Genomic DNA, 27,525 nt, shown 5'->3' on the forward strand with positions numbered 1-27,525 from the left:
ATCCGTTAGTTGCCAGTTGGGCCCGTTTTTTTGGGCCCGTTTCTAAAGTGTACGTGCTTATTTAGGCTTGCTTCCTTTTATTTTTAAATTACGTGTGGTTCTCAAATACTTTCATGAAAATGTTTTGTGCCTGGGAGCATTTTATTTGTGTTATTACAATGTTTATGTTTCAAAACATATTCCACATTTTATTGCAAGAGTTTTTGAAAATAGCAGATCTACAAGAGTTTGTAAATGGTCTATTTTCAAATAGCCTATGCATATAGGTTTAAAAGTGCTCATGTGGCCTAAGTTGCTTCTTTTGGGCTTGTTCCTAGAATGGTTGCTTGTTTCTCTCACAAAACATGGCAACACTGCTATGAACCATCATACAGTAACAACAGTCCTGCTGTATGTAGGCTTCTACGGCCACCAGTCTGTCTACGGCCGAAGCTTCGATTGATTCAGTGAATTCATTCTTACATCTGATCATATCGGCTGGCCGCTGTACGGACATCAGGTACGTTTAATATTCCTTTCTTCCGAGGATTTCCCTCGATCAATGGAACTGTCAGGCTAGCTATACGTAGCCCTGGTCCAGAGCGTTAGTGAGTTCTCTCTAGACTAACGCTCTGCCAAGTGCGCTGCTCTGCTCATAGACCGAAAATTCCACTACCGTGCGAGGTTGGCAACTTTAGTAAAGATAAACAAAACTATTTTGCTATTCAACGAAACAAAGGCTATTTTGTGTTTTTGAAAGTCTATTCTCCAGGGTGGGAAGCCTCTCAGCACCCCACCTTCTCTGTATGATACACTTTTTGGGCAGAAAATAAAATATGTCTGCCAGATGGAAATTATTTATTTTACTCCACTGCGTCCTCTACAGATCTGGTTAATGGTAATATATGTTGACTAGATCTGTAGAGGGCGCAGTAGAGTAAATACAATAATTTCCGTCTGGCGGACATATTTAATTTTCTACCCAAAAAGTGTATTATACAGAGAAGGTGGGGTCCTGAGAGGCTTCCCATCTTGGAGAATAGACTTTCAACAACACAAAACTGCATTTGTTTCGGTGAATAGCGAAATAGCTTTGTTTAGTTTTTACTAAAGTCTGAGACCTCACACGGTAGTGGAATTTTCGGTCTAAAAGCAGAGCAGCGCGCCTGGCAGAGCGTTAGAGAGAACTCACTAACGCTCTGGACCAGGGCTATAGCTATACGTAGCCTGTTTAGGCTAGCTTTATGTGTGTGAATAGAACCTCGTTGAGCCTGACAGCATCTGCTAGTTAATTTCTCTGTGTGTTTTCCATTGATTATTATGAAGTTGAACGCTAACGACTGTAGCCAACTTAGTTTTGCTGTCCCTCCTTCATATGGACTGATGTTTAAAGCTGTCTTATTTTTGCATGGCCGCTATGAATGACTCCAGTACAACAAGCTGCCACCATGGCTGACTTTGCTGATCACTTATTGTTTTCAATATTGCTGTTAGTATAAATGTCAGGTTGTAAAGCTGTAATAGATTAGAAACACTCGCAGCCCAGTAGGAAGGAGCCTATCTGGGAAGTGAAACAATAACCTATCTTTCAATCAGTTTGTGTTTTCCAGACATAACTATACACTGTTTGGATCCTAATATATACTTGCTTTATGCCTGTATGTAAGGTAACAGTATAGGTAGGCACTTGGACACCTGGGCAACCTCAATGTAAAATTGGCTATTTTGTCCAAAATGTAAAAAAAAAAGAAAAATCATTACAGTAAAGTATGCATGATTAGAACATGCTTAAACATTCAACAATTGAGGTCTAATATTTCTACAATTGCTACAAATTGCTGTATTGCTACAAATCCTGTATCCGTATGTATTTTATAGCTCTGGTCCATAGCGTTAGAAGAAGAACTCCTAACGCTTTGGACCAGAGCTATGGATTATATATACACATATTCATTTTGTCGCCTTTCAACATTTTGTGCCCCTAACCCTCATTCACTCACTGTATCTCTCTCTCTAACACACACACACAGCAGAGAGAGAGAGAGAGAGAGAGCACCATGTCTCCATCAGTGCGTCTGCAGGAGATGATCAGGGTGATCCGGTCAGCCAGGACCCAGGGCGAGGAGCGGGGTGTCATCCAGAGGGAATGTGCTGCCATCCGGGCGCAGTTCAGGCAGGCCGACAACGGGGGGCGCTCTCACAACCTGGCCAAGCTCCTCTATGTGCACATGCTGGGTTATCCTGCCCACTTTGGTCAGGTGAAGGGGATTTGCTGTTCTGGGCTTACTGACTGACTGACTGACTGACTGACTGGTTATCCCACCTCCTACTTTGTCTGGCTCATTAGACCAGTGGTTCTCAACCTTTTCAGGCCGTGACCCCCCAAAATAATCATATTTGAACTGGATCCCCCCCCCACCCTGATAAGCACTTGGAATTGTAGGAGTTGAGGCATTCGATCTGGTTTGACTCGGTTCCACAGATAAATATTGTGGAAAATAGCTGATCTACAAAGCAAGGCGTTGTGAGCTTGTAGATTTTATTTACATAATCTTTGCCTCTTTCTTATATTATTTAACAATTTGGCCAATGTTTGACCAGTTTTTTTAAATAGTTTGTTGATTACTTTTGATGCAGTAATGGTCTTTTTTCTTTTCTTTCTTTCTTTTCTTATTTTTTGAGGTATTAAAAAGGTCACTTCACTGTCATCTGGGGACCCCCAAAAAAATCATGTGGGGACCCCCCTGGGGGTCCCAACCCACAGGTTGAGAACCACTGCATTAGACCACTGTTTCTCAACGTCTGGTCTGGGGCCCACCAGGGGTCCAAATGGACCCTTAAGGGTCTGTAACTCTAAAATGGACCCCTGGTGAGAACCTGTGCATTAGACGCCTGTCTGGAAGTTACAGTTTTGCTGCCTCATTATTCATCATCAGCCTAATATCTTTCTTCAGATACGTTTTGCTCCCTGACTAAAACCTTTTATCATTGTTCTTTCTCTCAGATGGAGTGTGTTCGTCTGATAGCCAGTCCTCGCTACAGCGAGAAGCGCGTGGGTTACCTGGGAGCCATGATGTTGCTAGATGAGAAGCAAGATGCCAGCCTGCTCATCACTAACTCCATCAAGAAGTAAGGACAGCCCAAACGACGGGACAAGCCGCATTCAGGAGACAGGCAGACAGGGTTCTTCTTAAACAGACAGAGATCTTGAGACAGCCGGACATTCTAGGACAATCGAATAAACTTGAGATGAGATAATCTGGCTGTGTAGGAAAGAGGCCAGAAGAGAGAATTAAAGCCAGGCAAAAGTAAAAAAAATATATATATATATATATATATATATATATATATTATATATATAAAATCATTATTTCAGACCGAAGTCCATAGCACATAAAGGTAACATACGATAACATGCAACATGGGAAAAAAGATAAAAATGAAAAAAGAAAGTATAAGTGCAATAAAAGTACTATAGTGCAATCCTACCTAATCAGCAGCAGGCTGCTGAGCCAGCGCTTGCGCAGGCTGGATGTGACCCGATAACAGCTCTTCACTATGATGCTGTTGTTAGACACTTCCAGGCGCTGCATAAAATTGTACATCAGTTGCCTTAACAGTGCCTCACAAGTGGGCACACCAACAGAAGTAAACAACTGACTGGCACTATGCCACCTACATAGGAACACCAAGAAGTAAGTAGAAAATAAATGTAACTTTTTTTTATCATGAGCAATAGTAAGGACCAATGGGTTGAAAATGGGTGAAGTCGTCCTTTAAGAATTGTTTTAATAAAGTATTCAATAAAAACAATTCCTTTATTATAAAGACAACATTCTGTATTCTCATCGACATGCCTTTTCTATATCTTCATGCCTTCCTGTTGCAGTGACCTGGCCCACAGCAGTCAGTTTGTCCAGTCCTTGGCTCTGTGCACACTGGCCTGTATGGGTTCAGCTGAGATGTGCAGGGACCTGGCTCCAGAGATTGACAGGCTGCTTCACTCCTCCAACTCGTACATCAAGAAGAAGGTCAGCACCAGCATGAGGCTTTATTTGTACAATTTAGACATTTAGCAGACACTCTTATATCCAGAGCGACAAAAGTGCAAGATCAGAGTAATTGGCATGAACCCTGGTCAACAAGCTACAGGGTAAATGGTCATTTTGAGTGCAAAGAAAAAAAGCTCTGCAAAGTAACTAGGATACCAGGTAAACTTTAAACCTAACATCTGTCTAAACAACATGTTATCTAGTAAGTAACCTTCTTAACTGGACAAGCAAATCGTACATGTCTATTTAAATAACATACTTCAATACTTAGCGTGCGTTATGTGAACAAGAAGCCAACATGACATACTGTATGCATGCATACATAGCATAACTAACATCTATAAGAAAATAGGTGACAAGGGATGAAAGTTATGAGCAGTGATCCACAGATTTTACACGTTTTGAGTTTCTTTATATTTTTCACTTTTCCACGTACATTTTAAGTGCCCCAACAACAATGAACCCCAACAAAGGTTCCCATAGTTACTAAAGCTTTTATTTGGAAGGAAATAATTGGAGTACAATTTACAACAAATGTTTGTATAAGGTTATAGACTAGTACAAAAAGGAACAAAGTACGTTCTTAAAGAGTGAAACACCTTTTGTCTTCTTACCATGTGCACAGACAATAATTTCAATATGCTGAGGACCACTTCACTAATTTTCACCAATCTACTGTAATAGTAGGTTTTTGAATAACAAATAGAAGATTTTCTGAACTTTCTGGATTTAGAAGGCATTTTTCGGCCTCAGGTCTAAATGGTTTAAAGGTGGACAGTTCAGAAACCTGCCCACCAGTGACATCATCGGTAGGCAGATTTCAAACAAGATTTCAAATGTATTTTAATTTTTTTGAATGCAAGAACAATGGCTTCTATTTCAGCACGATAACTTTCCACAAAGTAGTTTCTATTATCTTGGAATCCCCATCGATGATGTCATTGGTAGGCAGGTTTCTTTTTTTTGTGTCTTTTTGCACCCTTTTCTCCCCAATTTAGTCGTTATGTCAATTGATTCCTCCCCACACACATTTTGTGTGTCGTCACTGATGTTTGTATCCTACTGACTCACCTGCCAGTGACGAGTAGCCTTCGTCCTACTCCTCCCGCTCAACACTCCTTGCCGCCCCAGCCCGTAGGATTACCTGCAAGTGACTATTATCACCCCCCCACCGCCAGGCTTCCCTCCCCCAAACACGGGCCAATCGTGTTCCTGTTTCGCTCGACAAAGCCGGATGCACCACGGTGGATTCGAAACCACAACCTCTGCGGTGGTGGGCAGGCACTTAACCACTGCACCGCCCGAGCGCCATGTAGGTGGGTAGGCAGGTTTCTGAACTGTCCATAGCCCACCAATGAGACACAGTGTGTGTAGACGGAAATATTGCGGTCTTATTATGAGCATTAGTGAGGACAAATTATATGAAGATAAGGATGAAAATGAGTGAAGTGCTCCTTTTAACTCATTAATCGCCAGGGTAAAACATTGTCTATAGCCGACCTTTCCAGCGATTCTGAGCGTTTTCACTAACTTTTGAAAAATCATAGAATATTCTTCTTCACAACGATCTATCCACTCATAGGTTAGTGAAAAGCGCCATCTAGCGTAAAAACTGGAAACGCAACATGCATGCGTCAAAAGACATCATTGGCGTGTGGGCGTTGGATGAATGAACATCATTGGCAGTCAATGTGTTAAGAATCGTATAGACGAGATAAGGCTTTCAATCACCAAGGACAACAGCTTCCACCCATAAAGTGAACATTTTGTATGTAATGTTGTTTGCTTTATTTAGTTTTATTTAGTTTTATTGCGATGTTGTTAGAGAGAGCGTCTTCATGAGAAGCCACTGTACAGGACAGGTTATGTTTCTCCCTCATCGTCCACTGCTTGGACTCCTTGTGGATGGAGGTGCGCAGACGCTCCGACTCTTTCAGAGTCAGGATTTTTAGTCTCGATGTCTTTTCCACCAGCTTGTGGTATTCATCCAGTTTGTCCCTCAATTTGTTGTAGAGGCTGGCGTTGGTCTGCGTCTTGTTCAGTGCTTGGAGGATCTGGTCTATCGCCGTGTACGGCAGCCACACCGGTGGAGCTGTGGCTGAGAGGGGCTTCTCTGTTCCAAAGTACTGGTGACCCTTCCCCAGAAGAGCGTCCACCAATTCCAGTGCCAGCTCTGCCGCCTCCAACAGGAGGTCATAATTCAAGTAGAGTCGCAGCAAAGCAGCTGCATCCACTCTCTTGTATGCATTGACCAGCCAAACGGGCAGGGAGACGCTGTGAGAGAGGAGCTTGTTGATGACACAGCGGTGGTGCTGGGAATTTGGGGACGAGTATCTCTCCAGGTAGGACTCCAGCAACCTCCACACCTCCTCTGTGGCACTTGATGTTTTGGTGGTGATGACTGTTGATAGCTGGTTGGCAGCCAGCCAGTTCCAAGTTTCATTCTGATATTCATCTCCTCCGTACTGAAGGTTGATACATTTAAAGGCCAGTCCCTCAAAGACAGGAGTGAGGGGAAGCTTGAACGTTTGGCAGAGAGAGAGGGCACAGTTATACAGCCCTTTCTGGACCAAAATGGCTACCATTTCAGAAGCAGAAGCACTGCCTGAAATGGCAACATAAGAGGGGTGGTGCTGGGCCAGAGTGAGGCGACTGCGGGCCAGGATGTACTCCTTCTCCAGGTCTTTTATCTCCAAGATGTCTATTTGATGCCTCACCGAATCGTTTTCAAGCTCTCCATCGTAGTTTGTTTTTGGTGATGCACTCGGTCGTTCATACATGGCACCAGAGGTGGGCTGGGCGATCCACGCATATTCAGGTCTGATGAGGCGCAGACAGTTGAGGGCGGCCAAGTAACAGTTGACCTGCTTTTGGAGGCCTTGCTGTGTTTTTACCTCCCTGCCCAGACGCATGCCGTACTCAAACATCACTGTGCCCGCTTTCCTGTAGTTGTGTCTGTTGATATGGAAGGCGTACAGCAGCTCATAATAGTTGTGGGATATGAGGTCCGCTGTCCTGGCCTTGGACTCAATGATACTTACCACCTCATCATGGAGGTTGACGTAGGAGAACTGGACCAGGTCATGAAGCTGGGAGCGCTTACACAGAACCACCACCAGCTGATGCAGACAGTCCAACTGCCTACTGGAGTCAGGGTTCTGGGTGAGGGCTTCATAAGCCTGGCTGTTGTGTCCCAGATCCAGATGGTGTTTAAAGATACGGGTCCAGATAGCAGCCTGGCTCTGGACATCATCAACAGCCTCTGTTTGGGCTATGGTGGCCAACTGGATGATGAGCTCTGGGTGACCATTGTGCTCCAGCAACTGCAACACCTTGTTGTAATAGTGTAACCTGGGAGTGTAGGCGGCCTCCTCAACCTCAGTTCCTGTCAGTCTCTTGAGAAAATCCTCCTTCTCCACCTCCATTGATGCTTCCTGAAAGCACTGCAGCGCCTCGTTGCCCTCTCCGTTGACCAGGGAGCACAGTCCCAGCATGAACCGACAGGAGCCCACATTCACCTGGCACCAGGGCTGAGTCAGCCTCACATACTCCCGTAGTTGTTTGTATTGGCAGTTGACCATCAGACATTCAGGGAACTGAAATCCCCGGTTACTGGGCCAGAGGAGTTGTGCTAGCAGATTGACAATGTTGGACACCATGTGGGGCCAGGGGATCAGGGCCTTGCCCACCGTGGGACTCTTCTGCTGGGTGTAGACTTTGGATATGATGGCCCTCCTGGCCACAGTCTGGTAGAACAGCTCCACTACTGTCTGATGACAGTCGACAGACAGGGGGTCTGACGGCCCCAGGACGGACAGGTGCTGCAGGTTGGCATCTATGATCTTCATAACCCTGTCCATGGGAATGGAGGAAGCCAGGCTTTGGCTGAAGTGTTTGAGGAGATGGTAGGAGGAGAGGAGTTGAGAATTGCGAGAGATCAGCTCCTGTTGGAGCTGCAGCAGTTGTGCACCTCCACCCAGAATGACGCTGTCTCCCAGACGGAGGTATAATTTCTGCAGGATGAGCAGGTCCCTACAGACCTGAGCTCTGGTCATAGCCATGTGACAGAGAGCCTGACACAGCACGGTCACAGCGGTTGTGCTGCCATACAGTCTTACATTATGAGCTGGTGCCAGGGGCCCCTCCTCAAAGTCCTCTGTATCCGTCTCTAGGTTCATCTCGCTCAGTAGGACATACATGGCCCCCACTGGGTACCGAACGTTCTGCAGTTTGCCCTGGATGTCACTTATGATGTTGTTATTGTCATTGGCCAGCAGGTTGTCCAGGATCAGCTCTGCAGCCCTCTCAGGTGACTGTTGATGTTCCAGGGCTTTCTCCATCTCGTAGGCCATGTCCCCCGTCATAGCGGCACTCAGCAGATGCAGACACTGCACCAGCTGCAGCACATCATGGCGCACCTCAGCATCTTCAGTTATGTTATAGCTCTTCTCTTCTGAGAAGAGGTACTTGTCTTTGGAGAGGTACAGGTGGTCCACCGCAAAACACGGCAAGAGGAAGGACACAAAACCCTTCTTAAGCAGGCAGATCATGGCGGTCTGGGGGTTTACAGTGAGGGCCAGGGGCATGGCCAGCGCCTCCTGGTACTGCAGACAGCAGGTGTAGAAGTCGGACCAGAACTCCACCTGTAGTTGACGGTACTCCTCCTGGGAGAACTCGCACTCTGTCACACTGCTCTGGAGCTTATCCTCCACAGCTGCAGTGACCTCTCTCTTCAGGCATTCCCAGGGCAAGTCAGCCATTTTTTCAGAGCCTCGTCCGTAGATCTGTAGTGCATTAACAATAGCAGAAGCTGTGAAGCGAAGAGGGGAGAAGAGCGCCTCCAGATAGGTCTCTATGGGATCTTGGTCCACTCCAATATGGACCTCTTCCTGTGGCGGGGGCTGAACAAAGACCTGGTTCCACTGACCTACTGTATTATGTTCGTAGTTGATGTATTTAACTACAGTAGTGTTTGCATCATCCACCCACAGACCCAAAATGTCAGTGGAGGTCAGAGCAAAGTCCACCAACATCTCCTGTGTGGGAGATGTTGGGGAGGAGACGTGATCCAGACAGTAGCGATTGTCTGCTACAACCAGCTGCAGTACAGTGAACTGTCCTCCCTGAGGGACGGCCAGGTAAACGGCAACACGGAGCCCCATGGCGGAGGAGAATAGACGCAGCTTGTGGCCCTGACCTGCCACCTGCTTCACCCCCTCACAGGCAGGCATGTCTAGCAGACACGTCTGGTCCCTGAGGGACCATATGCGTAGGTTGTGATCCTGGCAGAGGGCAAAGATGAGGGTGTCGTCTTCCAGCTCTCGGACGGCCAGACTGAGGGCCAAGTCCTGGGGGCTCTGCTGCTCCCCACGGATGGCTGCGGGTATCCAGCTGGTCAGGCTTTGCATCAGCGTACATCTCTTCAACACCACTGACGCACTCCCCTGCAAGTTGTTGGGGGGCAGGGTGATGACTAGGATGCCTCCAGCTGGTAAGGCCAGAGCATAATGGGCATAATGGGCCTCTCCCTGGTGGTCTCCCACGGCATGGGCCGCCTCCCCGGCCCATGCCGTGGAGGCGCTGGGACTCCCCGTCTGGCCAGCCTGGATGGGGATAAGCGCATGGTTTGGCGGGTCCTGCAGGCGCACGCCCACGTCAGTAAAGATGGACTGCATATGGAGCTCTTTCACAATGCTTGTAGGATGAGGCAGCAGCAGACGGTGGACGGTCCGGTTGGTGGTGATTAAGATGATGACATATTTGCTGGTCTCCTGGATGGACACGCCGCCAGGCAGCACAGTGCAGTGGCAGAACTTGATCTTCACTGCGCTATTCGTCAGGTTGATGTCCAGAGACTGCTCCGCCAGCCATATCGTGTCCCCTGATGTGGACCAGTGTACAAATCTGTTGCTGGTGATAGGTTTACCTCTGTTTTCATAGTGAAAGCCTCCAGCACTGTCGGGGAACCTGACCCCACCGGAAAGTGCATTGAGAACTTGGTTTACTTTTACTTCTGGGAACCTGTGTTTTGCCCTCTCAAAGTTGCAAATCTCTATAAAACTCCGCTCCAGCACCGGCGCCATCGTTGCCGTATTGACCATTGGGGGCTCAGCTACTGAACCTACTTTAACTTTACCCGTAGCGCTTCTGTGACATCATCATACAGTATGTCACCATATTGATGATGTCACTGATTACTGTTGTTCTAGGCTGCTCTGTGTGCTGTTCACATCGTGAGGAAAGTCCCTGAGCTGGGAGAGCTCTTCACACCTGCTGCCCGGACCCTGCTCTCAGAGAAGAACCACGGTATGTTTATCTAGCATTATGACGTGACATGAAGTGTTTTCCCACCAGTAAAGCCTGTTTGATCAGTCATGTTTTACACAATATAATATGGTTCGGTACCACTCTTTTTTTGCAGGTGTGTTACATGGTGCCGTTATTCTGATCACAGAACTGTGCGAGAGGAATCCAGAGACACTGGAGCGGTTCCGAAAGGTACAGAGAACACACACACACGCGCACACACACACACACACACACACACACACACACACACACACACACACACACACACACACACACACACACACACACACACACACACACACACACACATCTCATTTATCAATACAATATTACATGCCCTTTATGATTAAAATCATGTTTTTTTTATGGGTCACTCTGATGGCCAATGATTTCCAACTCTGGACCTGGGTCACGTCATGTCATCCTGCCTTTGAGCCTCTGTCTTTCTCTTCACTGTCAGGCATTTGGAATAATCTCTTAAAATGTGTTTTTTTTTGTACGACAGGCAGTGCCAGATCTGGTTCAGATAATGAAGGGCCTGGTGATGTCAGGGTACTCTCCAGAGCACAACGTGGCAGGGATCAGTGACCCCTTCCTACAGGTCAGTCTGGCCTCTGCAGCCATCCACTCGCCTTTAGCATCATGCTAAAATATCTGTCTTGCTTTTAGTGTTTCTATTTCTCTCTGACGGGCATGTATTCACATTAGAGCTGGGTGATATGGACAAAATCAGATATCATTATATTTTTGGCCAAACACCTCTGTCGATATTGTGATAATCATATATTGTGACGACAGTATAAATTTTGTTTTTAATTTTTAAAACCGTGAAAATAGCAGATCTACACTCTTTTTTCTACCGCTTTTTAGCTATTCCTGAACATTTTTTAAAGTATAAAATAAGGCTTAACCAAGAGAAGTCAACACTTACGCCATATCACAATATTATATCCAAAATCCCAGATGATATTCTAGTCTCATATCACAATATCGATATATTATATTGATATATTACCCAGTTCTAATTCACATACCCGTTCATGTTTCTTATGAATTAATCAATAATTTCACAGTACCCGTCATTTACGGGCAACGGCTGTCATTCGCAGGCAGTAAGTACCCATGCAATACCCGTGCAATACTCCGTTAATAGAGCTCTTGGCCAGTCTATGATGTCAGTACTATGATGTCAGTCATCTCCACACTTGGGCATATCAAGGGTCCGATACACAGACAGATTCCTGGAATAAAATAAAAAAAATGAAAGTTCTTTTGGAGGGCTTTTTATGCTTTTATTGATAGGATAGTAGGTTGACAGGAAATGGGGAGTGACATGCAGCCAAGGGCGTCGGGATCGGGACTCGAACCCGTGATGGGCTGTCGGGCTACTTTGGAGCCTAGGTGCCCGGACTGCCTCCTGGAATGTATTTTTATTATAACTACGAAGAGTACCGGCCTACTCAGGGGCCATGCAAGTCGTGAACGATGGAACGATACACACCGTGTTATCTGATGTACTCGTTGTACCCCGTGTCAGCTCCATGCACATCGCGTTTTGCTTCGTGCCGCCGCTTTCAGTCACCCATGAGTACAGAATACAGATCTCGTACTATTTGTTCCATTGTACACACTGCCACTTAGATTAGATACACAAAAGGGAGTTCTATTCTGTGAGGTATCGGCACACCCAGTGCCAATATTTCACAGTATACAACAGTTTCATCAATAATATTTATTCACAAAGTAACATAAGGCATGTGTCTGTCTAATGTACCCCACCATGTCATCCCCCCCCCCCCCTTGATCTCCTCAGGTGCGCATCCTGAGGTTACTGAGAATCCTTGGCCGTAACAACGATGCTGCTAGTGACGCCATGAATGACTTGCTGGCCCAGGTCCAATTCTCACCTACATACTTCAGGCATTGTCACCATCAGTAATACCTATTACCTACCAATGGATTCAATGTAATTTAAGTGTGTATGTGTGTGTGTGTGTGTGTGTGTGTGTGTGTGTGTGTGTGCATGTGTGCGTGTTCGCGAGCAGGTGGCGACTAACACAGACAGCAGTAAGACTGCAGGCAGCGCTGTGCTCTATGAGACCGTTCTCACAGTGATGGACATCAAGTCAGAGAGCGGCCTTCGGGTGAGTACACGCTGAGTGTGCAAACCCTTACAGCAAACGCTGCGTTGGCAGTCGTGGTGGTGGCTGCTCTACTGAACACACACTTAGGTGAACTTAACTCAAGTCTCCATTTGTGTGTAACTGACTGTACTGTGTCTGCTTCTCACAGGTTCTGGCTGTGAACATCCTAGGACGATTCCTTCTGAACAATGACAGGAACATTCGGTACGCATGCATTCCCCTCCTCTCTCCCTTCCTGTCTATCTCTGGGTCCTCCCTCCCCACTGTCCCTTTCTCCCTTATCTCTCAGTGTCATTTTACTCTTTCCGTTCTACAAGGCCACCAGCTAAACTCGCAGTTTGCCAAAGGGCCCAAGGGGGTTGCTATCGCTCCCAGCTCAGTAATCGCTTCTTCTTGGCAGCATTTCACCCAAAGCCATGCCAGAAGGTCACCGCCTGTCCGCTGCTTGCTGATCTCTTAGTCACATCTTTAATCCATAATTTCAATATCAGGCAGGCATTGGGGACGTGCTGTCTATGTAACTTTATTTTTATTTTTTACTGGCAGCTCATATGGGTCCTGTGGGCATTGTTAAGCCTAGTTTATACCGTGTAAGACAAGCTATGGCTCATAGCTCGGGGCATTTATATTGTATGTGACACATCGGCGTACTTACAAGCGGTCTGTGTCCCTGGCCACAGTGTGAGCTGCTAGAAATTTCAGGACATATGAGCCAAGTGGCTCACAGCCTTGTGAGATGTTCCGAATTATGTCAATGAGCCAAGAAATGTGGCTTGCAGAGCTTGTCTTACACACTAAATTAGGATTTATGTTCCTGTTCCTGTGCCTTGTTTTCATTTGCCCATAGGGGCTGTGTGGTCACGCAGGTTTAACTGGTACTCTGTGTTGCAGTGGCATAGTGGATTTGTCCCTCCAGAGTCATTGTCACTGGCGGCCCTGCTTTGGGGAGATAACCCCCTCCACACACACAGACAGACACACACACAGTCACACACACACACACACACACACACACACACACACACACACACACACACACACACACACACACACACACACACACACACACACACACACACACACACACACACACACACACACACACACACACACACACACACACACACAGTTTCTGTCAAGCATTAAATCCTAATGCTCAAATAACATTTAAGCATGTTTATAAAATAATGATGTCTAAAGGTCTTTACACACCAGGAGCATGACGAATAAACAATCCGAAACTGTGTCACTGAATATTTCACCTCAAACTCTTCATATAGTTGGTGCCTCATTCCTACAGGTTGATGCTTTTATTTGCGGTGAAATCGTTTCGGAACATTACGTTGCGTCATCACCGCGTAATATCGCGTTCTGTGGGGCTCAGCACCCAGTCTTTTTATATTGTACTCATGACACAAACAGCAGTTTAATCCATTAAGACCTAATTCTAAAAATGCCTTCTAAATAAGTAGTTCTCAAACTTTTTCTTAATTCAAAATTATTCGACACTTTCAATTAATCGCACGAAATAAACGCTCCTGGTGTGTAAGGTCAGCACAGGTGACTCTAGGGTGAGTCTGCGCATGTATTATTTACGTGTGTGTGTGTGTGTGTGTGTGTGTGTGTGTGTGTGTGTGTGTGTGTGTGTGTGTGTGTGTGTGTGTGTGTGTGTGTGTGTGTGTGTGTGTGTGTGTGTGTGTGTGTGTGTGTGTGTGTGTGTGTGTGTGTGTGTGTGTGTGTGTGTGTGTGTGTGTGTGTGTGTGTGTGTGTGTCCCATTTCATTGCTATTTTACATAATTCTGTGTATTGTGTTGTTTATTTCTACTATACTTCTACTAATGCGTCTGTGCCCATTTTCAGATACATTTCCATGACCTCTCTCCAGAAGATTGTTCAGACGGACCACAATGCAGTGCAGCGTCACCGTGGTACCATAGTCGACTGCCTGAAGGACCAGGACGCCTCTGTCAAACGGTAACGGGAGCCACGTGATAATATCTTGCGCGGGCTCATGAATACATTTATCCCACTCCTAATTGACCGTAATGGTGGCGTATGCCAGTGGTTCTCAAAGTGGGGTCTGTGGACCCCCAGTGGTCCTTGAGGGGGTCACAGGGTGTCCCCAGCAACATAGGTTAATATAGCATCAATATTAGCGACTTTAACCTTAGATACAGCAGCTACAGTATTTGTTGCCGATCTACAACGCAGCAAGTTGTGAAGCTTGCAGATGGGCTGTTTTCAAAACATCTTAAAATATGTTGGTAATACTGTATAATGTTATAATAACATTTTAACAACACAAATCTTGCATGGGGGGGTCCCTGGCACAAAATATTTCCTTGACATGAAAACGACTTAGAACCACTGGCGTATGCGGTTTCCGAAAGTAATCTCTCGCACCCAACGCTTTTGCTCTCTTGTACAGCCGCGCGCTGGAGCTGTCCCTGGCGCTGGTCTCGGCCGTCAACGTCCGGTCCATGATGAAGGAGCTGCTCCACTTCCTCTCCTCCTGCCCGCCTGAGCTCAGGGCTCATACTACCTCTGGCATCTTCAACGCTGCCGAGAGGTAACGGGAGGGTGGGGAACGTCCCAGGCATGTGAGCGTGGGGGGGCAGGCATGAATGTACATTTATGCATACTAAGTATGTATATGCATGCAAGCACATTACACACACACACTGTCATGCACATTTGAACGCATTTTGCGGCCCCCTCTCTTGTAGCTGGGATTGACGTCACGTGACTGTGCTAGACAGTCAGTGTGAAAAAAAGAAAAGCTATAACAAAAACGTAAAGTGTCTACCCTGCAGGCTTGTGGCTAGTCTCACTCCGTGTCCGTCTCCCCTCGATGATGGCCCTGTCTGTTTCAATAGCACTGTGACAATGAATAGACCTCTCTGTTTCACTATGTCACTTGATGCACTGGTATTTGTGTGTGAACAGAGGGGATGTAAGGTATGTATGTATGTGTGTCGCTCCAAGATGCACCAAGCCACCAACGACTCTGTTTGTGTCTGTCTGTGTGTCTGTGTGTCTGTCTTTGTGTCTCTGTCAGGTATGCACCCTCTCAGCGCTGGCACATTGACACCATCCTGCATGTCCTCACCACGGTAACTACTAAACTGTGCCACTGTGCCACCCAACGAACATGCCTCCCCCCTGCCACGCTGCACACTCGGCCATCTATTTAGTACTGTCTTATGCTGTTGTAAATCGGAAGGGAATCCTTATTAAGGACTATCTCTGGACTATTGCTTTCCACCTTCCATTCCCACTTGTGTGGCTTTTGCTCCCTTCACGGGGAAGGAATACATCAAAAGCAAATGACAAGTATACAAGCTAATGCGTGCACTAATCCGTTGTTTTGTTCAGAGTAATGGGCAAGTATAGAGAAAGCATGGGGAGGGGAATTAAGGCTTAATAGTAATGGCTGCCAAATGGCCCTTTTATGAATTACATTGTGACAGTGTCTGCCCCAGTTTATGCCATTGTGTAAATACAGGTCACCCTATATAATTCATTTGATCTTGTTGTATAAAAGGGGTTTTTACTTGTGTGTGGATTTGTTCGTGATGTTGTTCCCTCTCCGTCAGGCAGGGGGCGACGTAAGAGATGAGACGGTGCCCAACCTGATCCAGCTGATCACCACTGCCTCTGAGCTGCACTGCTACACTGTGCACAAGCTCTACCGAGCACTGGTCTCTGATATCTCTCAGGTGTGTATGGGTGTGCAAAATTAGCATTAGAAAGACTAAGCGGCTTGCCGACAGGCCCAAAAAGGGCTTTTGATTATACGCGTGCGTAAGCCTTTGCTTTTCCCAATGCTAAGCACGTTTCAGCATAAGGTGTGTGTGTGTGTGTGTGTGTGTGTGTGTGTGTGTGTGTGTGTGTGTGTGTGTGTGTGTGTGTGTGTGTGTGTGTGTGTGTGTGTGTGTGTGTGTGTGTGTGTGTGTGTGTGTGTGTGTGTGTGTGTGTGTGTGTGTGTGTGTGCGTGCGTGCGTGTGTGTGTGTGTGTCCTTTGCTTGTCCAAAGATGCTAGGTTTAGCATGATATTTAGACATATGCTAGGTTTGATGTTTACCTGGTATCCTAGCACTTACTTGTTTTTGGGCGGTGAAACCGCCCCTATATGTGAGGTTTGGATATTTGCACACCAAATCCTGCGCTGTGATTGGCCACAAATGTACCCCCCCTAACACCGTGCATAGCCTGCACCGTGATTGGCCAATCACAGTCTATTCAGGACTGTGATTGGCTAGGGAAACATGACACATGTGCATAGCCCTATAAATAGGACCATAACTTAAAAAAAAACATAAATTTGTTTTTTTTAAGTTATGGTTTCTTCCATCACTTCTTCCATCACTGTGACCACACCGCCCACTTCACACTGGGTGTGATTTTTTTTAACCCGTCATCGTTTGCAATTTACTCCAATCTTGTAGTCTTTCTGGATAAGAGTGTCTGCTAAATGCATACCTTGTAATTTTGTGTGTGTGTGTGTGTTTGTGTAGCAATCCCTGGTGCAGGTGGCCTGCTGGTGTATTGGGGAGTACGGTGACCTGCTGCTGAGAGGGGAGTGTGATGATACAGAGGCTGTTCAGGTACATGGACTTTACTAGGAGGAGCTAGGTATTTAAAAACAGCAGGTGCTCAATCAGTCGCAAACACTGGCCTGGGCCGCAGCGTGGCGGTCCAGGCACCCTAGGCTGCAATGCCAGCCTGACAAACGTGTCGGGGGTTCGAGTCCCGATCCCGACGACCTTTGCTGCGTGTCACTCCCCATCTATCTCCCCATTTCCTGTCAGTCTACTGTCCTATAAATAAGGCATAAAAGCCCAAAAATGAAATCTAAAAAAAAAAAAAAAAAAAAGATTGCATACACTACAAATGGAACCAATTGGACCCTTTGTTAACAGTGCCACATGACGTCTAAGACATGGCCTGAAGCGCCCTGAGCGCCACATGACGTTTTATGTTCAGAACCCAAGATATGATGATTTGAAGATTTGCTGCTCCATTCACTTCTTCTTAAAAAATTACAATATTTAAACATTTCTAGATCATATTGTTATTGTACAGTACATGTAATGGACTGGACCTAGTAGGGCCAGGAGAAATGGGGTTCTGGGTGTGTCCTTGGTATCTTGGTATGAGGATAAATCAATCTGAGAACTTTGTGTGACATGCAGCAGTGGTTCTCAAACTTTTTCAGGTCAAGGACCCCCCAATTGATATGTATCTGGCCGCGGACCCGCCTCTGAAAATATTTTGTGACAGGAACCCCCATACAAGATGTATGTCGTTAAAATGTTTCAAAGATATTAAACATTTTGTCAATATTTATTGAAAATAGTGACGCGATGTGAAGCTTGTGGATCAGCTGTTTTCAAATAGCTGCTATATCTAGGGTTAAAGTCGTCAAACTGATTTGGATGCTATATATTAACACATTTTACTGGGGACTACCTCAGTACTAACACCCAGTACATTTACTCAAGTACTGTATTTAAGTACAATTTTGAGGTATTTTTACTTTATTGGAGTATTTCCCATTTTCAGTACCTTTATTGTACTCCACTAGGCAAATATTGTACTTTCAATTATTTGAAATCTTTAGTTACTAGTTACTTTGTAGATTTTTACTATTATTACAAAACATACATTAACCACTTCAGTCCTATATACATTAAGGCCATTTGAAAATAGCCAGTCTATAAGCTCACAATGATTGTGAGCTTGTAGATCTGATATTTTCAAAATACTTTTTTATACATTTGAAAACTTGTGAAACTGGACATTCTGCATAATGAGTACTTCCTATTTTTGGTACTATCAGGTAAATTTTGAAACCAATACTTTTGTACTTTTACTCAAGTAAATTTTGAATTCCGGACTTTTACTTGTAACAGGGTATTTCTACATTGCAGTATTGATACTTTTACTTAAGTAAGAACTACGAGTACTTCTTCCACCGCTGCAGGTGACTGAGGACGATGTCTTGGATGCCTTGGAAACCGTGCTACATTCCCACATGTCGTCCCCATCGACCAGAGGCTTTGCTCTCACAGCCACCATGAAGCTGAGCACACGCATCACCAACAATGTGGAGTAAGACAGCAGCAAAATACACGACTTGTTACAAACGTAGCATGAAATTCGGTCCTAATCTTATAGCAAAATAGTGGTGCACAGATAATCAAAATGATGGATTTAATGGATTGTAAAACACAATCGATAATGTTTCTTTTCTTCTTTTTTGCGCAAAATCGTCGTGCGATAAAGTATAAGTAGGTCGGAGGGGCTTATTGTCGGTATCAGCCAAGAACGTGGGATAGACGTGAGAGTCTATCCCTGTTACAATGCGCTAGACCCCTGGGAGATGGATTGCTGAGGTGGAGCGCCACCCCTACCAGCTCCTAGTACTTACCACACCCAAGCTGTGCTACTCATAAGTTGAGTTGGCGGTGCCCCGGGATCGAACCCATGACCTTGTGGTCCAAAGGCGAGAGCTCTACCGACTGAGTTACCCAGACAAAAACAGAAAATTGGATGACAGAGAGTTTTCATTCATCTCCATTACCAGTATTGACATTTAGTGTCACTATTCATGTCTAGAGTTGTAAAATACAAATATGTAACTGCGAGTGGTCATTCATAAATCTCACATGGCAAATTTTGAGACTTGAGTCAAGACGTGTCTGTGTAGCAGCGCACCGCACAGTAGAGCTCTTCACCGGGTCCCCCGATTCCTAAAATACCCGACAGGACCCAAAGACCCATACATGTCCAGATCCATGTTTTACCATAATCACTCAGACCCGGATCAGTTCTGGTTCTATTATCTCGGACCTCGGGTCTGTTTATCATTATGTATAATACTCGTGGATCCAAAGAACAGAGTCGGAGCACATCAAATTATACCTCCATGGAATAAAAAATGCGCGCTTGGCGTGTGCGATCATGAATTCCTTTTTCATGGAGGTGAAAACATTAATGTCATTCTCTTTTATTGTTGGCTGCTGCGTAGCTGCTAGGTTTCGTTATGGAGTATAACTGACATGTAGCTTGTTAGAACGGCATTTTGGTTTTGCCGGGTCCATAAAATAATAGGTCGGGTCTGTAATGTCCTGGAACTAATGGGTTCTCGGAAAAAAAACTCACGGGTCCAGGTCCGTGTTTTAAATAAGAATGTCCGGCCCACTCGGATCTCGGAACCAATTCCACGGGTCCATCCGGGTCCGGGTCAGACATTTTGGACCCGTGAAGAGCTCTGCCTCTCAGTTCCCAAACAGATTTTTTTAATATATTCATAAGTCTCGCTCTTGATCTTCTCACTTGTTTACGTTGCTGATGCAGAGAATATCACAGTCGCTCATGTTTTTCTCTCCCTCCTCTCATCTACCTGCCCGGTAGTCGGATCAGGAGCATCGTCAGCATCTACGGCAGTTGTATAGACCTGGAGCTCCAGCAGAGGGCAGTGGAGTACAATGCTCTCTTTAAGAAATACGACCACATGAGGTATTGTGGATATATATACTTTTTTCATTAATACTAGGTAATAATGTGTCTTTGTTTCCATTCTGGTATGTTTACTTGGCCTGTATACACTCAAGACATCTTGTCTTATCCTCTCAGGGCAGCCGTGCTGGAGAGGATGCCGGTGATTGACAAGAACTCACCAGGCCATACCAACGGAGAGACCACAGCGCAGATCGTTAAGGACATTGAGCCAGCCAAACTCACACAAGGAATCCTGGCAATGACCCTAGAGCCTGCTAACCAGGTACACCATGATGGTGATGAATGGCGTTGACTACATTTATGATGAATCCATCAGTAATGCTGCTGCGGAGGCTATGAATTGCCAACAATCATTTGGGTTAATTTCCCATTCATAGACCGATCCCAATTAGTTTTGATGTTAAACTCAGACAGAATCATAAACCTCAGTTTTCCCCTGTTATCATCTTGTTGCTGTTGTTGGTGGTGAAGGTGTGTGATTTGTTGGACCTGCTGGGTGGTTCTGACGGGGCCCTGCAGCCCAGCCCGGCCCAGGGAACCACAGCTCCGGATCTTGTTGGCATCACATCCAGCACGGCCGGTGGAGAGCTGCTGGACCTGCTGGGAGGCCTGGAGCCCACGCCTCCTGTACTCGGTCAGACACCCACATTATAAATGCACAGTGCACATGGACATGGGCAGGAAACTAACAATGAATCACTCAATTCACTGTTCTACCTACATAGGTGGGTCTAACTGAGTTAGATTGAAAGAACTGTGTAGTTATTTACCTAGTACCTACCTAAAAGAAAAAAGAGACTGATAAAGTAGACAAATAAAATGGCATAAGTAGGGTGGCCAGATATCCCGGTTTGGCCAGGATTGTCCCGATTTCAAGCTGTGTGTCCCGAGTCCCGACAAATATCTCTAAAGTACTAAAATGTCCCGTTTTTTTTACATTTACCACCAAATTGTCCCGTTTTTTGCCACATTTAAAACAATAATAGTTGCAGAAACATGCATACTTGTAGCTTTTCAGCTACAATAGCCGTTTTGAATCCAAATAGGGCAATTGTGTGACACCTGACCCGGAAAAAAAAAAAAACATTAGTTGCATAGACGTTTATCATGTTCTGTTCATGTACGTGCTCACCCAACTAACCCATTAGAAAACATGAACAATGTATTGCGTGCCTGTATACAAAGACTAAGGTGCATATACATGTGAGTGTGCATGAACGTGCATGAATGGGGATGCACATGCCTTGTTGAGTGCGAAGCTTATTGTTGGAAGTTGATTTAAAAAAAATCGAAACGCAAGCGTACCGTTCAGTTTGTAGTGTGTACTGAACCGAACGTCTCGTATCGAGCAGTTCAATAGAAATGTGTGTACCGTGACATCCATAATAGTGACACTACGGTTCATTATGGTTATTGAAAATTGCACATTTGCTGATTTGTATTGATTTATTTATGTTTTACCTCTTCAGCAGATCCTGTCTCCACAGCACCTCCGGTGACAGTGTATGAGAAGGATGGTTTGACTCTGAAACTCCACTGCGACAAACAGTCGGACACAGGACTGACCGTCACGCTCACAGCCTACAACTCCACTGACTTTGACATCAGCAGTTTCACACTCCAGGCAGCAGTCCCCAAGGTCCGTCTGCCCAACAACGCAATCTAAATTAAACCTAATGCACCGCATGTCATTTCTTAAGGAGTTTTCTGCCACTGGTGGTCAGCCTGCTTAGTCATGGGTTTTAAGGCAGTATATGGAGCAAAACATTTGTAATATTATTTGTTGACGGTATAGTGAGGACTGGCAGGGAAGATAGAGTAAAGGTCAGATTAGATTAGCATGCTAATTAGCATTAGCAATATAACATTGATATTAAAACATCAGAGAAAGGATCTTGCCAGAACAATAAACAGAAATGACAGTTGCTGGATCGATTGAATGGAATAGCAATTCCAATCAACACTAATCGGTTGAGCTACAGGAACGCCCTGTTTTTTTTTACATGTGTTTTGGTGGTCTCATCTTCATTTAACCTCTGACCTTTGGCAATCCACTTCCCCTCCCAGAGTGTCCAGTTACAGATGAAGGCCCCCAGTGGGGACTTTCTCCCTGCACGAGGCGCAGCTAACGTTACCCAGACAGTGCTCCTCACCAACCCAAACAAGGTGGGTCTCCGTGTGCACGCACACAAACACTGTCACCACGAATGCCTTTTCACCTCACTATTCGCTGAGGAAGATTCATGACAGAGCCGTGCAAACTGCAAAGTGTATATTTTAATTTATTTTTTGTTAAGACATCACCTGGCACTCCCCACTTGCATCCAGGAGTATATGCAAGTGGTTGTGCAGTGTACAAAAATAGCCAATCTACAAGCTCACAAGGTGTCACATCACAAAGCATTGTGAGCTGGTAGATCAAACCTGTTTATAGACTCTCTCACTTGGGCCTAAATGCGTCTTTCTCCCCCTTCTAGGTGAATCTGAAGATGAGGGTACGTGTATCCTACACCAGCCAGGGATCACCCTTTCAGGATACAGTACAGATTGACGCCTTCCCCAGCTTCACTGGTCCGGCTTGGCATTGAATCATGACAATGACAATGAGTCAACGTCTTTTGGTGAATAGGCAGGCATCAGCTCTCATTGAGCTGCTAGTGCAACACTACAACAGCAGCTCAGTCTGACGTCTCTCGAGTAACTCTAATTTTATTGGTGTTCGCATGGCCGACCATCGTGAACTGTAGTACACTGTTCTGACACCGGACAGCAAAGCCTCATGTATAAACTTAAGACTTGATACCAACATAATTGAATCTAAGCCATTCTAAACCCTTTTTTCTGACCCTGAACAACTGGCAATACTCCCCCGCCTCCTACACCCCAAAACGTAAATAGGATTGTTAGCCTCACTTTATAATACAGGCATTCTCCCACAGTTCAGGTGGTCATCAAGTTCAACGGTCAATTATCTTCAAGATATATATTGAATGACTTCCATATTGTTTGAATGGTGCAATCAAAACAAGCAAGGACCCTCTGATCCATCAACTAGCTTTTACTGACTCACCAGCTGTTATTGCTGGTCGTACTTGATTGAAACTCTCCAGGAATATGTACCCATTGATGTTATTCTAAAGAGCCACTTGATGAGCACCAGTCACACTCAGCCCTACATTCTTATTTGTGCTTTCCTCACACAAGATGCCTTTTCTTTCCTTCCCATAGATTTTTGGGTCAGGTGAACAAGAGGGAAGTTGTTAAAACCACCTGTAAACTTCTCTTATCCTTGTGCCACGCTTTTGACTTCACCAGAAACATGTCATTTGAGACTGAAGGGTGGGAATGTTTAACCACTTAAGCCCGAATAATACATCGCCATAAGGCGGAAAAAAGCAGATCTATAAGATCACATCACAATGCAGTGAGTTTGTAGATCTGATATTTCTGGCGCGGAACACCGGTGTACAACAAATAAATTAAGCAAATGCCTATTCTATTGTCGAGAATTTCCACCTGTAATGAACTTCCCATGGTAGGGATGGCAGGGTTACTGTGGTTAAAGTATGTCCCTATATGCATTCCTTTTCTCCATTTGCTCATGTTCCAATTCCTCCTACCTCCTTTATCATCTTCTGTTCTCAGCTGCTTCTCTTTCCCTGTGCCTTTTGTCCTCTCAACACAGAGGCCTAATTTATGCGTTGTCTTACGACAGTGTTGGCTGCTGACGCTTGCAATGTTGTTATTTTCTGCAAGCGACAGTCATACAACAGTATAAATTCGGCTTTAGGTATTGTCATGTACAAAAGAAAAGTATTTTGTTTTTATTTGAGGTGAATTCATGTTTTTACCTGTGAATGATGTGTAGCCATATAAATATTTTAATTAAGTTTCCACACAAGACTTGCTTGCCCTTACCAGTATAAATTATATTGTTTACATCGGGTTTATCAACTGAAACTATGTACTCGTCTAAGCCTATGTAAATGATAAAGGAAATTATGGGTGCGATTACTGTACTGACAAACCCTATCTATTAGATATTACATTTATAAGCACAATGTGAACACTACAGAGTCCAAGTCTGAAAAGTCACTTATGCAACCCTTTGTTACATGTTGACACATGTACATCATGTGGTTTTGGAGGATACATGACGAGTGTATTACCTTAGCAGTAAACCGATAACATGTCATCATTACTAAAGACGTGAAAATCATATCACATTTCTCTCTTCAAAACCCTTCATTGATACTGGATGTCAGTAGTACACTAGTAAACGGATGTCAATGCAAACGCAGCGTAAACCTTTTCTCAGACCGCTATCCTCACTGGAAGAAAACGAGAATTGAATTTGTTGTGTGTGTGATGCGTTTGAATCCTCTGTCTTGTCATTTTTTAATAAAATAAAAACACATTTTCCAAAATCCCCAGTGGTGATTTGCCCAAGTCTGTGTGCACAAAGTGTGTATTCCAGAAGAACATAAATTTCACTGTTTATTCACAAGCAAGAAAAAAACTAAACTGGTGGACCTCAAAAGCCTTTTAGTGGGTTACAAAAACATTTACACGGATTAGCACAAAGTCCTTTTATGTTGGTTTGCTTTGTTTTCGTAGGCCTGGGAGCATAGGATTTGAGATCTCTCGGTGCTGTAACATAGCGTGACAGTGACAAACTCTTAGGTTGGCTGCGCCCTTGATGACATTTGGTGACTTAGGACATGAGGTGTATGCTGCTGGGACTGTGGAAGACTAGCCCTCCTCGTAGCGCCAGGACCAGGTGAAGCACCGAGCCTCCCTGGATCTTATAGTCTGCCGCTGTCTTCTCATCGTTCCTGAACGGCACCACACAACGAGACAGGGAGAAACAACAGCTTTAGAGAGAACCTTCATGAAAAGAAATGATGAAACTCTGGGCCCATTAAGACCTGAGGCAGAGTCTACAAATGTCTTCTAAATCCCAACAGTTTTATGAAAAACTTGTTACTATATCAGTGGTGCTTTTTCATGTCAAGGACCCCCTAAATTATATGTATTTGGCAGCCGACCCCCCCATCTCAGAAAGATTTGAGTTAAAAATGTTCGCTTTAAAAGAATATATATATTCAAAGATTTGCACAAATTGTCAATTTTTCAAAAAATAGCAGATCTACAAGCTCGTAACGTGGCACTAAGTGACGCGCTATGAGCTTGTATATCTGCTATTTTTGAATAGCCAAAGTATAAAATAATGCTTTTTAGCTCAATCTAAAATTACACAGATGCTTTCCCGGTCTCAATGGGTTTTAATGAAAAAGAAATGCTGTAACTGAGCACATTTAAGGTGGGATGTTTTTAGTGCAGAGGGAATTACATCTGTTTTCCACTGTAGATGAGTCTCTGCTGCTGAGGAGGGATGCCTTCCTTCTCCTCCACTCTCTCCTTGATTCGCTCCACCTTAAAAAAAAGTATGTATAGATAAGAGAATGGTTAAGTGGGTGTGAGAGGGGATAAGGACAAGAAATAACAGAACTACTGTGGCAGACCATCAACCATGAAGATATTTGAGTGAATGAATCATGCCATTACCTTGTCAGTGGGCTCAATATCAATCTCTATCTCTTTTCCAGTTAGAGTCTGAAACGAAATTTGATCATAGTTAATTGATTGACTGACTACATCTCCGACAGTTATTCACTGCAACACACCCTCGTCCCCAGCCATTTTAAATTAGGAACAAAAACATGGTTTCTAGCCATGGATCGCACGACGGTTGTCTGTCACGACCGTCATGGATGCACTTTCTCCATGATTTACGTAGATGTACATCTACAATAACGTTCAGATTTCAAATATAAAGTGCTCAACTCATGGCCACGAATGATACAATTATGTACGGGACCTCATAAGTACCCGCATCTTCCGTATTGTTCAATAAAAAAGCATTTTAATCCGATCGGTGGCCATTTTCTCAGAGTTATAATGTATCAGATTGCAGTACACCTCCCAACCGATAGGGTCGCGTAATTGAAAGTATGTGGAGGAAATACGGAGAAAATAGCCACCGATCGGATTAAAATGCTTTTTATTGAACAATACGGAAGACACGGGTCCTCCAGAGAGCCCGTACACAATTGTAACATCCGTGGCCATGGGGTAAGCACTTTATATTTGAAATCTAAACGTTTATGTAGATACGGGCCGTAAATGGAGAAAGTGCAAACACCAGGTTGAAGTTCATCCATGACTCATGATGATATGACAGTCATGTTTCAGGGCTAGGTCTTCTCTAACCACAGAATACAAAAACAATGAATACAACGGCACTATTACTCCAATATACAATGGAAACATGTTATTGATGAAATAAGGTCAAGACTAAACCAGCAGGATCATGTACAACAGAAATGTGCTGTAGTCCAATATTTTGGTCAAACTGAAATTCACACGGCTAAGTATCTCAGACAAATATGCACTGCCTCACAATGGAATGGCTAGCATTAGTTAGCATGTGTCTCAGTCAAAAACGACGACTAGTCTTACCTTTACTTTAATCAGCATTTTGAATTGGGCATAAAACGTATATCAATACAATCGGAACTATTTACTATAATCTATGCTTGAGGTAAACGAGATAATATCACAACAACACAACAACCATTCGACTGTAAAATTATGTTTCACTTCCTGTGTAACACACTAAACCTTCCGTTCTGTCTGTGTTACAAGGATGCGTATTTGCTTAGGTTCCGGTTGAATGAATGCCCTATTATTTAAACTTTGGCTTTTTGAAAATAGAAAATAGATCTACAAACTCACAATGCGTCGTATCGCGGCGCGTTCTGAGCTTGCAGATCTGCTATTTTCAAAAGAGTTTATACATTTGAAAACGTGAAATGGGACATTCTGCATAATTATGCTTTCTACTTGGTACATTTTGTTTGATACCAATACTTTTGTACATTTACTCAATTAGATTTTGAATTCCGGACTTTCACTTGTAACAGAGTATTTCTACATTGCAGTATTGATACTTTTACTTATGTTAAAAAAACAAAAACACTTCCACCACTGCTCTTGTTTCTGGTCAAACCCTCTCTCAGATGTTCATAATTGAGCTAATTGTCTGCTGACTATAAAAAGTGTCACTTCTCACTTCCGGAGGGTTTGGTCCAGTCATGCAGACTCATCACAGTCTATGGGCCCTCATTTTGTCTGCTGCTGCCACAGCAATTGTTGCTAATTTTACAGGTACAGTATATATGGCACATATTTAACCACTTAACCCCCATATGGGTAACCGAGGTCCCTCAGGGCTCAATACTTTTTTAAATTTTCTGTTTGCTGCTTTCGCTGAAAATGGCCGATCGACAAGCTCACAACACCATGCAGTGCATCGCATTGTGAGCTTGTTGATCTGCTATTTTCAGCTAAATCTTTCCCCACAATACCGATGCTGGGGTTTAAGTGGTTAAAAGAATGTAGTTGTGAAAGATGAACTTTGATATTTGAGATTAATTTACAAAGACTAAATA

General features: G+C 44.4%; 3 protein-coding genes across 6 annotated transcripts; 1 reads left to right on the plus strand and 2 right to left on the minus strand.

The window, feature by feature from the left end:
- The first annotated feature begins 362 nt into the window (after window positions 1-362).
- On the plus strand, window positions 363-24,413 carry ap1g2 (adaptor related protein complex 1 subunit gamma 2). 4 transcript variants are annotated; one of them, XM_080440141.1, is made up of 22 exons: window positions 363-499; window positions 2,010-2,237; window positions 2,984-3,108; window positions 3,869-4,010; window positions 10,241-10,337; window positions 10,453-10,529; window positions 10,846-10,941; window positions 12,154-12,234; window positions 12,386-12,484; window positions 12,633-12,688; window positions 14,345-14,458; window positions 14,913-15,053; window positions 15,543-15,597; window positions 16,081-16,203; window positions 17,002-17,091; window positions 18,471-18,598; window positions 19,904-20,008; window positions 20,126-20,273; window positions 20,483-20,645; window positions 21,484-21,650; window positions 22,079-22,177; window positions 22,489-24,413. In XM_080440141.1, exons 2-22 carry the CDS (start codon window positions 2,037-2,039, stop codon window positions 22,597-22,599), a joined length of 2,418 nt encoding a protein of 805 aa, XP_080296267.1. In that variant the 5' UTR covers window positions 363-499; window positions 2,010-2,036; the 3' UTR covers window positions 22,600-24,413. The 4 variants fall into 4 exon arrangements, with proteins under 4 accessions (XP_080296267.1, XP_080296265.1, XP_080296264.1 ...); XM_080440139.1 differs by having other exon boundaries at window positions 363-503; window positions 21,481-21,650; window positions 22,489-24,411; XM_080440138.1 differs by having other exon boundaries at window positions 21,481-21,650; window positions 22,489-24,411.
- Window positions 5,819-10,114, minus strand: LOC308092778 (nuclear pore complex protein Nup160-like; the record flags this gene model as incomplete). Its single annotated transcript, XM_080438879.1, has 1 exon — window positions 5,819-10,114. The coding sequence occupies one exon, from the start codon at window positions 10,112-10,114 to the stop codon at window positions 5,819-5,821; it is 4,296 nt and encodes a 1,431-aa protein (XP_080295005.1).
- Window positions 24,414-24,495: 82 nt separating the features above from the next.
- nedd8l (NEDD8 ubiquitin like modifier, like) lies at window positions 24,496-26,680 on the minus strand. Its single transcript, XM_080440216.1, has 4 exons — window positions 26,534-26,680; window positions 25,580-25,627; window positions 25,365-25,447; window positions 24,496-24,846 (listed from the first exon to the last, which is right to left on the minus strand). The coding sequence occupies exons 1-4, from the start codon at window positions 26,549-26,551 to the stop codon at window positions 24,726-24,728; spliced, it is 270 nt and encodes an 89-aa protein (XP_080296342.1). The 5' UTR covers window positions 26,552-26,680; the 3' UTR covers window positions 24,496-24,725.
- Window positions 26,681-27,525: the final 845 nt, after the last annotated feature.

The sequence above is a fragment of the Gymnoscopelus braueri genome (genome assembly GCF_963280865.1).
Source record: "Gymnoscopelus braueri genome assembly, chromosome: 10".
NCBI lineage: Eukaryota > Metazoa > Chordata > Actinopteri > Myctophiformes > Myctophidae > Gymnoscopelus > Gymnoscopelus braueri.